Below are 13033 nucleotides of genomic sequence, written 5' to 3'. Positions count from 1 at the left end.
GACCCTAATTATAGAAAAGCATCACTTTTAACATGCCTAAATTAACGAAAAAAGCTATCCATCTTTGACAGACGAACAGATGAAAGTACGGACCGACCCTAATTATAGAAAAGCATAGCTTTTAAAAATTTTACAAGTGACACTTCTGAAATTTGACAAAAGATGGATTAAGCTGCAAATTATATAATCTAATTTTATTGGTTCTGAGATGGTTTTAGACTATTTTTCTGCCTCCTTCTTTCTCTTTAGAATACAGAGCCCTTTTATGCTAGGGGTGCAACCGCTAGTGAAAATATAAAATGCAATTATGAGATTATCTATGTAATAATATAATGATAAACCTCTTTTTTATCTTACATATGAGACACCATCAATTTTTTCGATTTTTTTCAAACAAATACATAAGAAAAAAATTGCTAGTATTCATCCTTCAATAGAAACTAGAAAGGTAGATAAAAAATGGTTTCCGGATATTGAAAGTTTTCAAAATAGTTTTAAGATTGTTCTTGATCTACCTATAACTTTATATTATAAAGGATTCCTTTTTGAACAATACATACGCACACTGGTAAGTTGTACAAAATTATTCAAATGGAATCTAATAGATAGTGATATTTGTACTAAATGTTATGTAAAAAATGATTCAGATCATGCAATTTTTTTCTGCAAATTCCCGAAATACTTCGCCCATTGTCTTGCTATTTTTCTAGATGAAATTTATTTCCAAGGTTGCCCTGAGTTCATTTTCCTTAAAGAAAATTTCTTTCTTTTTAACATCTATTATGAATGCTTTAAAGGTGACGATTTTGCTCAAATTTCGATGCTCATTTTAGCAGCTAAAGACAGGGCGCTAAAAATTAGTAAAGAACCTTGTCTATCAAGATGGAATGAAAACAATTATTTTTCCCAAACATTGCTTTTAGCTCAATTCTGTTCAAAATTATTAGATAAAGGTGGTATATCAACATATCTCATTGAAAAATTTATTAATTTTGTTTTGAAATATAAAGACAACACAAAATATTTTAGTATTTGATTTTCAAACTGTCTCCAAATATAACTAGTTAATTTTTTTACAATATATTATAATATCGCTTGTTATTAACAATTTATGTGCTATTTTATAAACTGTATATATTAATAATTCAAGACTATGTGATTTAATTATGTATAGTTTGTTCTTAAAGGAATAAATTATTAAATAAGAAAATTTTACAAGTGACTCTTCTGAAATTTGACAAAAGACAGATAAAGCTGCAAATTATATAATCTAATATTATTGGTTCTGAGATGGTTTTAGACTATTTTTATGTCCCTTCTTACTCTTTTGAATACAGAGCCCTTAAATTTTAGTGGCGAAGCCGCTAGTGAAAATATAAATGATATTACAAGATAAACGACAAAAATATATAATAATGATTTTACAACTGACTCTTCTGAAATTTGACAAAAGACAGATAAAGCTGCAAATTATATAATCTAATTTTATTGGTTCTGAGATGGTTTTAGACTATTTTTATGTCCCTTCTTACTCTTTTGAATACAGAGCCCTTAAATTTTAGTGGCGAAGCCGCTAGTGAAAATATAAATGATATTACAAGATAAACGACAAAAATATATAATAATGATTTTACAACTGACTCTTCTGAAATTTGACAAAAGACAGATAAAGCTGCAAATTATATAATCTAATTTTATTGGTTCTGAGATGGTTTTAGACTATTTTTATGTCCCTTCTTACTCTTTTGAATACAGAGCCCTTAAAGTTTAGTGGCGAAGCCGCTAGTGAAAATATAAATGATATTACAAGATAAACGACAAAAATATATAATAATGATTTTACAACTGACTCTTCTGAAATTTGACAAAAGACAGATAAAGCTGCAAATTATATAATCTAATTTTATTGGTTCTGAGATGGTTTTAGACTATTTTTATGTCCCTTCTTACTCTTTTGGATACAGAGCCCTTAAATTTTAGTGGCGAAGCCGCTAGTGAAAATATAAATGATATTACAAGATAAACGACAAAAATATATAATAATGATTTTACAACTGACTCTTCTTCAATTTGACAAAAGAAGGATTAAGCTGCAAATTATATAATCTAAATTTACTGGTTCCGAGATGGTTTTAGACTATTTTTTGCCTCCTTCTTTCTCTTTTGAATACACAGCTCTTATATGCTAGTGGAGCATACGCTAGTGAAAATATAAAATAGTATTACAAGATTATCCATGTAATAATTTTACAACTGACTCTTCTTAAACTTGACAAAAGACTGATTAAGGGCTGTGAATTATATAATTTATTGCTTAAGTATTTATTTCGAAAGTCATATAAAACAAGAACTGTTTTGTCCTTGATTAGCGCAGCCCTAACTGGTAGCAATAGATTTTTATTACTTTTTCTTACACCAAATTATCATGTACTACAGTGAAGCTTGTAGCTGAATTCCCCCATTCACCCCCATCTACCCCCTCCCCTCCTAATGGATGAACGAATTGACTAATAAATGAAATCCATGTTAACAACCTAAATTGACGACAATTTCCCTTTACATAATCAATGTTGACTATGTCGTTATATGAATTTGAAGAAAAGTTTTTTTGATTGACAAATTATTGACATAACGATAACACTCTGACTACATAAACTTATACATAATTAACAAGTTGATATAAGACAAACATACAACGAATTCCCCACTTTAGAGTAGATTCGCTTCTAAAAAGGGTGAAATTGGGCTATTTTCGTTGCTGGGGGGCATAGATTGATTCATTAAAAGCTTCAAGAAAATTATGTAATAACGAAGTCGAGAGAAAGGGGTTGGGGGTAATATGATAGGGGGAAAGGGATGTTAGTTAAGTAGGAAACGCGTAAAATATTTCAAGTTATTAATTTTAATTGAAAGCATGCCTTAACGAACCTCTTCCTTTTTAATTATTTATGCCCCCCAACCCTTTATCTTTCATCCCCCTTTTAAATGCATGTTATTCAATATTACTGACTCCTACTAACAAGCTTAAGTCCCCCGCCCCCTCTAATGCTTAACCCTTCATAACCCTCCCCCCCCCCTCTTTCCCTATTATGAAAGGAATGTTATTTACCCCTTGCTAAGCGCACTACCTACCTATTGACCTAAACTAGGTAGGCAGGTCAACTTGAGCAAAATAAAAAATATTTTTGAAAGATTTTATTATCTGGAATAGTTGTGGTTTAAAGATTATTTTAATGGTCATATTTTAATTAATTAGCAAATATGATTTATTATTTTAAGATCTTTTCAATTGATGTGTCTATTTTCCTTATGGTATTTAAATATACACAAAATTTAAACAAAAGTTTTAATTTACAATAAAAGATTTTAAATATTATCCCTTCTGTAGACTACAATTAGTGGTTGAAACTCTTGGACACTAAACTTACCAATCAAAATTCCATAAAAGTCCCCAAACTTGTTAAGCCAACGAATAAGAAAATGTTAGTATAGAAATTTGGGAACTAGTGTAATAAACAGCCCAATGCCTCCTCCCTCTCTGCGAATATTTTCATTATCTGCGGCGGCTTTAGCTGTTTGTAATGATTACAGCTGCTACAACTAGCTTGTCATAAACCCCGAAAATAAAACAGCGGCCATAAATCATTACTAAACCTTTCATTATTAAAATTGAATAGAATAAAAAGTTAATCCTGCATGAAAGGCGCCCTGCAGCTAATCATATTATTCTTGTTAACGCATAGCACAGTTGTTTACTAGTTAATGAAATTATGAAAAGCGAGGCTTTTCTACAATTAAAGGTGTACGTCAATGTGCATAAGGGGCAGTATTCAGTTTTGCTGAATATTTTACATAAAACTTATATTATAAAATAGTAAGTTTTTTTTATTGTAGCTTAAGTTTCGATAACTGCTGAACCGATTGAGTTCTCCAAACGGGATGGTTTAAAGCTATTTAATTTTATGTAGAGCACCAAGATACAAGGGGTGCAGCCGCTAATTATGACATAACACACTTTTCAACGCATCTCTATAACCATAAACAAAAGGTCTACAGTTTTATTTTGGCGGATTTTTTAGTTTTGTTTCGTTTATTTTTGAATAATATCATCCCTGTTTTTAATAGCTTAACAAAGGTTTGAACTGTGACTTATATAGTCCAGGTGTTTGTTGCATGATTTACTAGGAGATGTCGACAAACTGCAGAAATTAATTTTCATTAGATTTATGTATAAAAAATAATATAGTTTATTGCATTAAAATAGTTTATGATAAATTTCTATTGGTTTATAATTACAAAATGTATAAAATAGGCCAAAAAGAGGAGACTCGAATATGTACATTTTGGAAATTTATCGTCAGTCGTTGCTTAGATTCTGTGCTGTGTGGTGGCGTAGATTGTGTCAAAATTGGCACAGTACATATAAGAGAAAATGTACAGTCACAGTGAGGTAAATTATATTTTTGATTAATTAAAATGTAAATGTTATTGATATGCAATAAAATGTATCCAATATGAATTAATATAAATGTCTTGGAAAATGTTTTATTAAAGAAAAGTTTAAGCTGCTTTATTAATAAAGTTTATGGTAATCATATATAATGTTTTATCATGTTTTAAGCCAGTGTGGCTCAGTTACTTTGTCGATAAAGTCCATAGTAATTATATATAATGTTTAATCATGTTTTAGGCCGGTGTGGTCCACAGTGCATAGCTTGACTCCCTTGGATTAGTGATCGGGTAAGTCTTTAATTATTAGAATATACTATAAAATGTCCTTTAGCTTAAATTTAATAAACACCATAGAAAGATGAACTATTTAGACATTTATATATTTTAGATGTGTTCCATTGTGCACAATGTTATTAGCCTGGTCAGAATTATATAATTTGAAAGTCTTGGCCATATCAGACTTATTAATTAAAATAATAGACTTATTAGCATAGATTACCATTATAATTGCACTGAAATATAATTGTTATATATTTTAGGTGCATCGCCTTGAATCTAGAGAAACTCCTAGATGCCAGCAGTAGAGGTTAACAAGCCAGGATGGCTGTTTCCAAGATTTGTGCTGCTGCTGACAATTGATTGCTGACCTACTCTAATCTCAGGCTTTATAAATACAAATAGTAAGAAAATACTAACAGTACAGTATAAATATACATAGTTTACATATTAGTAGTTTAGCTAGCTACTTGTTGTTATATTAGCTGATAGATTAGCACCTTAAGATATGTTACTTAGTAGGTACTAATAGCAGCTTGTACTTTACATATAACAGTACATAATACTTAATATACCTAGTACACACTAGTACTAAAATAGCTAACAAAAGGAGAAGCCCCCCTAGATGTTGTGGACGAAGCCTATCCCTGCAATTTAAGGTAGTTATATATTTTTACTTTAATGCATCAAGTGTTTAGTTGTCTTAGCCCTAAACTTTATACTTATTTAGGCTAAATTGAAAGTAAAAGCAACTAGATGATAGCAAAGTCTGTCCTGCTTTGATTTAGTAAACAGTTCACTAGATTTGTTTGCTCTGTTCTACTTATTGATCTAATTTAAACCTTTAGTTTTTATAGGTTTATATCCTTAATTATTTATGAAATAATAATAATTCTATTTATTCTAGTTTCAACAAAGAGTCTCCAGTGCCCCAACTGTTCTGGTGTTGAAGCTATTGAAGAGATGCTCCGGTTCTAGTATGCAGTAAATGATCCTATCAGTCAAGAGTCTACTGATCATCATAGTAAGCTGGTAAAAATAAGACCAGATAGTATATTAAATCAATTCATCCATCATATCACTTGTTTAATGTTCCTAACTGTAAATATATGTTAAATTAATCTATAAATTATTGCATTATTTAGTTTGGTTGAAGCTACTCTGATTATTCTATAAAAATTCGTCCAATTAAACCTAGAATTACTGGATTCATCCATCATTGAAACTTAAAATTGTAAACCACTAGGCATAATATAGAATAAATTAGATATAATTTCATTAGCTCCCATTCGAACCTCATAGGAAGCTGAAACCTTTGACATTAGATAGAACAAAATTTCTTTTATTTTGTTAACAAGTTATATGCAATAGTTTATTGATTGTTAGATATGGAACCCTTGAATAAAAATAGTAATATTCTCCTCAGTGAGTTTGAGGATGATGTGAAAACAATTGCATTAAGATTAGCACAGAGAATAGATAGAATAAAATCCTTCATCCTACCATGCCCCTTTAACAATGGTATGCTTGAAGAGCTTATAGAGTTAAGAAGATTGATAGTACCCAAAATAATTTATTTACAGAGAGCTGTCATGATTGATATTGAGTTGTTAGAATTTGAGCAACAATATAAAAAATTGCTATTGATGGCCCAACAAGCTTTATTTAATGCATCAAGATTTATATTATGTATTAATGATATGATTTGTAGAATAGAGTTTGGCCAAAGTGTGAATGATGTTCATAAACTTCATGGAAAGCAGTGTGACATCAAACACAAATTAAATTTCTTTTGTTTAGGTTGTCACAGTGAAATTGATGACACTAAAGAGTATACAAATATAGAAACTCAGGTTGAAGAATGTGATTTTGACTGCCCTGCTACAGCTTCAGGTGCAAATCATTTAATTGAAATACCCTCAAATGTTTCCCCTAGCTTTAGTATTAGCTCAGCTGAATTAGTTGATAATGCTGTTACTAATGAGAACACTGAGAATAGCAGTGATAATACTAAAATTGAAAAGGATCCTTTTGCTTCTAAAACAAAAATCAAAAGGCATAGAAAGAGGAGAAAATCCGAGACTGATAGTAATTGTTCTATAGGAAAACCAACTTTAAACAAGACCCAGTTGCCATTACATAGTTTTAGTGTACCACCACCCCATAGATCCAGTTTTGGTACAACACCAATGTATGGACAGCTACCACCACCCCAGTATAATAATTTGTTGCCAACACAGCAGTATAGTTCGTTGCCAACACAGCAGTATAGTTCGTTGCCAACACAGCAGTATAGTTCGTTGCCAACACCCCAGTATAGTTTGTTGCCAACACCCCAGTATAGTTCGTTGCCAACACCCCAGTATAGTTCGTTGCCAACACCCCAGTATAGTTCGTTGCCAACACCCCAGTATAGTTCGTTGCCAACACCCCAGTATAGTTCGTTGCCAACACAGCAGTATAGTTCGTTGCCAACATCTCAGTATGGTTCATTGTTGCCAACATCTCAGTATTGTTCACTGTTGCCAACATCTCAGTATGGACAATTTAGACAAGTGCCTACTCATAGTTATTGCCTATTGCCTAAGCATGACAATCATCATATGTCATGCTTTTCATTTAAACAGTTGCCACAATATGCAAATGAACACAATATTCAATTGCCATTTAGATATCAAGTAAATGATTTATTAAACCTGATACAAAATAGAAATCTTGGTCCATGTCAACAATGTTGCTTAAGACTACAGTATAGTCAAATTATGGATCCAGATTACATGAGTTATGTATAGCAGAATAGATTCAGGTGTACATCAATGCACCTAGACACCAGTGTGTGTCCCCACCCTTAGATACTTGGTGTAAGTCACCGCCCCAAAATACACGGTGTGAGTCATCACCCCCAAATACACGGTGTGAGTCACCACCCCCCAAATACACGGTGTGAGGCACCGCCCTTAAATACACGGTGTGAGGCACCGCCCCCAAATACACGGTGCGAGGCATCGCCCCCAAATACACGGTGTGAGGCACCGCCCCCAAATACACGGTGTGAGGCACCACCCCCAAATACACGGTGTGAGGCACCGCCCCCAAATACACGGTGTGAGGCACCACCCCCAAATACACGGTGTGAGGCACCGCCCCCAAATACACGGTGTGAGGCACCGCCCCCAAATACATGGTGTGAGGCACCGCCCCCAAATACACGGTGTGAGGCACCGCCCCAAATGCATGGTGTGAGGCACCGCCCCCAAATAAACGGTGTGAGGCACCACCCCAAAATACACGGTGTGAGTCACCGCCCCCAAATACACAGTGTGTCACCACTATAAATAGTAATTGTTATATATGTTAGATCAAATTGTTCTAAAAATAGTAAATAGCATTAATTTCTGCATCTCAAAGTGGCGCAGTGTTGCATGATTTACTAGGAGATGTCGACAAACTGCAGAAATTAATTTTCATTAGATTTATGTATAAAAAATAATATAGTTTATTGCATTAAAATAGTTTATGATAAATTTCTATTGGTTTATAATTACAAAATGTATAAAATAGGCCAAAAAGAGGAGACTCGAATATGTACATTTTGGAAATTTATCGTCAGTCGTTGCTTAGATTCTGTGCTGTGTGGTGGCGTAGATTGTGTCAAAATTGGCACAGTACATATAAGAGAAAATGTACAGTCACAGTGAGGTAAATTATATTTTTGATTAATTAAAATGTAAATGTTATTGATATGCAATAAAATGTATCCAATATGAATTAATATAAATGTCTTGGAAAATGTTTTATTAAAGAAAAGTTTAAGCTGCTTTATTAATAAAGTTTATGGTAATCATATATAATGTTTTATCATGTTTTAAGCCAGTGTGGCTCAGTTACTTTGTCGATAAAGTCCATAGTAATTATATATAATGTTTAATCATGTTTTAGGCCGGTGTGGTCCACAGTGCATAGCTTGACTCCCTTGGATTAGTGATCGGGTAAGTCTTTAATTATTAGAATATACTATAAAATGTCCTTTAGCTTAAATTTAATAAACACCATAGAAAGATGAACTATTTAGACATTTATATATTTTAGATGTGTTCCATTGTGCACAATGTTATTAGCCTGGTCAGAATTATATAATTTGAAAGTCTTGGCCATATCAGACTTATTAATTAAAATAATAGACTTATTAGCATAGATTACCATTATAATTGCACTGAAATATAATTGTTATATATTTTAGGTGCATCGCCTTGAATCTAGAGAAACTCCTAGATGCCAGCAGTAGAGGTTAACAAGCCAGGATGGCTGTTTCCAAGATTTGTGCTGCTGCTGACAATTGATTGCTGACCTACTCTAATCTCAGGCTTTATAAATACAAATAGTAAGAAAATACTAACAGTACAGTATAAATATACATAGTTTACATATTAGTAGTTTAGCTAGCTACTTGTTGTTATATTAGCTGATAGATTAGCACCTTAAGATATGTTACTTAGTAGGTACTAATAGCAGCTTGTACTTTACATATAACAGTACATAATACTTAATATACCTAGTACACACTAGTACTAAAATAGCTAACAAAAGGAGAAGCCCCCCTAGATGTTGTGGACGAAGCCTATCCCTGCAATTTAAGGTAGTTATATATTTTTACTTTAATGCATCAAGTGTTTAGTTGTCTTAGCCCTAAACTTTATACTTATTTAGGCTAAATTGAAAGTAAAAGCAACTAGATGATAGCAAAGTCTGTCCTGCTTTGATTTAGTAAACAGTTCACTAGATTTGTTTGCTCTGTTCTACTTATTGATCTAATTTAAACCTTTAGTTTTTATAGGTTTATATCCTTAATTATTTATGAAATAATAATAATTCTATTTATTCTAGTTTCAACAAAGAGTCTCCAGTGCCCCAACTGTTCTGGTGTTGAAGCTATTGAAGAGATGCTCCGGTTCTAGTATGCAGTAAATGATCCTATCAGTCAAGAGTCTACTGATCATCATAGTAAGCTGGTAAAAATAAGACCAGATAGTATATTAAATCAATTCATCCATCATATCACTTGTTTAATGTTCCTAACTGTAAATATATGTTAAATTAATCTATAAATTATTGCATTATTTAGTTTGGTTGAAGCTACTCTGATTATTCTATAAAAATTCGTCCAATTAAACCTAGAATTACTGGATTCATCCAACAGTGTTGTGTGTTATATGTGGCAGGGATCTAAAGGGATAAGACAATGGCCGATGAATTGATGTACATCCCCAATGACAATAGGCAAAATCACACCTTCTTTAGATTTCAATTGGTTGTTGAAACGTTTGGCACACAATTTAATGAACCAACAAAAAAAATTCAATAAAGTGTTAAGCCAATAAAAAAGAAACGTTATTTTAAAACTTTGGGGACTAGTTTAATAAACAGCCCATTGTCCCCTCCCTCCCTGCTGTAATATGCAGTCATGCACACACAAAATACTTTGCGGTATATTGTCTTATATCCCCCCCCCACTCTCCTGGGGTGCTTATACCCCCCCCCCCAACCTCCTGGGGTGCTTAACCCCATGTTAAAAATAATCTATTAAAGTATTCCTTTACTAATCCTATTGATAGATTGTATAATGAACAAGTAGAGATTATGTGTTAGCGAGTTCTTTACAGATACAAATACTTATTTTTACATGAGAAATAATCTTTTTCCATTTATTTTATTTTTTTCTCAATTTTACTTTTTTTCTCTTACATTTTTTTGTATTCCTTTTTCTACTTTTTATTTTCTTTAAATGACTCTCTCTCCTTCTATATCTCCTCTCGCTCTCTCTCTCTTTCTCTCTTTCTCTCTCTCCTCTCGCGCTCTCTCTCTCTCTCTCTCTCTTCTCTCTCTCTCTCTCTCTCTCTCTCTCTCTCTCTCTCTCTCTCACTCTCTCTCTCTCTCTCTCTCTCTCTCTCTCTCTCTCTCTCTCTCTCTCTCTCTCTCTCTCTCTCTCTCTCTCTCTCTCTCTCTCTCTCTCTCTCTCTCTCTCTCTCCCTCTTTCTTTCTCAATATTCATATCTTTCTATCTTTATTTTTTATAATTTGAAAGAAAGGTGGATTTATTGTGGTACTAAAAGTTAAACTCTTATGAATGGTTCAAATCTGATAGTGCTGAGATTTGCTGATAATACTTATTTTTTAACAGCAAAGCTACTCTTTAAATCGGTCCATATTTTATTAGCGAGGTAGCTCCATAATTAGTGCATATCCTTTTGTCCCTCCGAACTTTTTTCCTTTCTTGATCAAACGTTACGTAATATGACTCTACCTCTGTTTAAATTCTAAAAGATTTTGAAAATGTATAAATATATATTAATACTTGCAGATAAATGTATCCTTGTTAAAAGCGAAATTTTTCTATAATTAGGGTCGGTCCGTCCGTCCGTACGTCTGTAACGGATAGCTTTTTTCGTTAATTTATGCATGTTATAATTGTCCTATAGATTTCAGGTGATTCCTGTAGTGTTTAGGTACGATTTAGAAAGCGTAGCAAATCTATAATCGTTACCAGAATGTCCGTACGTTCATTTAAAAAATAATGATTTTTAACTTTTTTAACAATAAATTTGTATGTGATAAAATCATCCGATTAATTTGATTTTTGGAATACTGATTCCTATATAGGACAACAAAGTACAATGTTATAAGCGAAGCATCTCTATAATCAAGTCCTAAATACGTAAGTATGTCCTTAAACATTAACCTGTATTTAAGCAGTTTTTCAACAAATTTAATTAAAATTTTGATTCGACATTCATAATTTATGTTCTGATTTTTCAGTTCTGACACACTACAAATATTAATGTTGGTTTGTCCTACCGTTTCAGAGCTTCGCTTTTATGGATGTTATCATCCTTGTTGAGTAATAAATGAATAACAATTTTGACTTGTTGAATAGTTAAAATAAATGAGTGCTTAATCTTTAAATAATAGGAAATACTGATCTAAATCTAAAAACTGTTATTTCCAGTTAAAAATAGAAACTGATTAATATCATCTGGATTAGAACCGGTTCTTACCCCTACTGAAAAATCATGTAATTTATCGTATTACAGACAATTTCCCATGAACATTAAAATATAAGCCAAAAAATTAATAACATTTTTGTTAGTCCGGGCCTTCGGCTACTTGGGTATAACAAACCTGTTTTTAATATTTTAAATTTTCATTTTAATACCCACAGAAATCTGTCAATAATACGATGCGATAAATAACTATTAAAATATCTGAGTAAAAGGATGATATCATTAAAACCCAATGCAGCTTAGCTGTTGCATAAAAATGATCTAGATTAACAAAGAATACTGATATTTTAAAATCACGTCTTTTCACAGACAAATAAAGCAAGTTAAAGAGTAACTTTGCAGCTAAAGATCTCCAGAGTTAGAGAGAGGGGACAATGTACTGTTTATTATACTATTCCCCAAAGTTTTATAATAACTTTTTCTTACTCTTTGGTTTAACAACTTAAAGGACTTTAGTGAATTTGGATTGGTTAGTTCTTTAAGTTGAGTGTTAATACGTTTCAACAACTAAGTTTTATCTACAGAAGTGGTAATTTTGTGCATCATCATTGGGGATGTACATCTATTTAACAGCCATTGTCTTATCTTCGTATATCTCTGAAAGATCTCACATTACTGACCATGGAAAGGCGACAATAAAAAATAAATATTAAATTTTAAAAGTGCATCTACTATTCAATTAGAATGTGTCCTTTATGTCAATACAGTTTCAGAGTTGCCTGAAAAATGCATATCGGGGATTTAAAAGGATAATAAAATGGTTGATAGATTAATGTACATCCCCAATGATGATACACAAATTTACCCATTCTGTAGCGTAAGATTAGTGGTTCAACGTAGGAATTTAATAAACCAACCAATCAAAATTCACTAGAGTCCCTAAGCCAACGAATAAGAAAACGATAATATAAAACTTTGGGAACTAGTGTAATAACACTTTATTGTCCTCTCTCTCTCTCTCTCTCTCTGATTTTCTATGATACTAAAACAAAAATAATAATAGAAAATAAATTACTTGTGCTTTAAACACATCTTATTATTCGCTGAGGAATCCTATTCCAGTCTGGCAATTCGAACTTTCCAAAAAATACGTTTGGGGTCCATGGCGATATGAGGGAAACCGTTAAACTACTTGACTTGCTTCGCTCCTTATGGTCATAAACGTTCTTGGTGGTAATTCGATCATTTTGTCCGTTGAATATTTAAAGATTTATCTCATTCGACAATATTTGAAAGTAAATCCGATA

The 13033-nt window shown here is 32.3% G+C and overlaps 1 protein-coding gene and 1 long non-coding RNA gene across 2 annotated transcripts; both read left to right on the top strand.

Annotated features, from left to right (window-relative positions):
* The first annotated feature begins 4314 nt into the window (after positions 1 to 4314).
* On the top strand, positions 4315 to 7656 carry LOC145330638 (uncharacterized). The gene is made up of 4 exons (XM_080175307.1): positions 4315 to 4450; positions 4691 to 4740; positions 4992 to 5387; positions 5636 to 7656. Exon 4 carries the CDS (start codon positions 6117 to 6119, stop codon positions 7518 to 7520), a length of 1404 nt encoding a protein of 467 aa, XP_080031433.1. The 5' UTR covers positions 4315 to 4450; positions 4691 to 4740; positions 4992 to 5387; positions 5636 to 6116; the 3' UTR covers positions 7521 to 7656.
* A 47-nt stretch (positions 7657 to 7703) lies between these two features.
* On the top strand, positions 7704 to 9834 carry LOC145330639 (uncharacterized). The gene is made up of 4 exons (XR_013883533.1): positions 7704 to 8427; positions 8668 to 8717; positions 8969 to 9364; positions 9613 to 9834. It is a non-coding gene; the product is annotated as an uncharacterized LOC145330639 (long non-coding RNA).
* Positions 9835 to 13033: the final 3199 nt, after the last annotated feature.

The sequence above is a fragment of the Acartia tonsa genome, chromosome 10 (assembly GCF_053477335.1).
Source record: "Acartia tonsa isolate MP-2025a chromosome 10, ASM5347733v1, whole genome shotgun sequence".
NCBI classification, from domain to species: domain Eukaryota; kingdom Metazoa; phylum Arthropoda; class Copepoda; order Calanoida; family Acartiidae; genus Acartia; species Acartia tonsa.
This window is presented reverse-complemented; position numbering and strand designations above follow the sequence as displayed.

What these genes read in the sequence shown, in the direction of transcription:
- LOC145330638 (XM_080175307.1), top strand. Translation starts at nt 6,117, where the DNA reads ATGGAACCCTTGAATAAAAATAGTAATATTCTCCTCAGTGAGTTTGAG.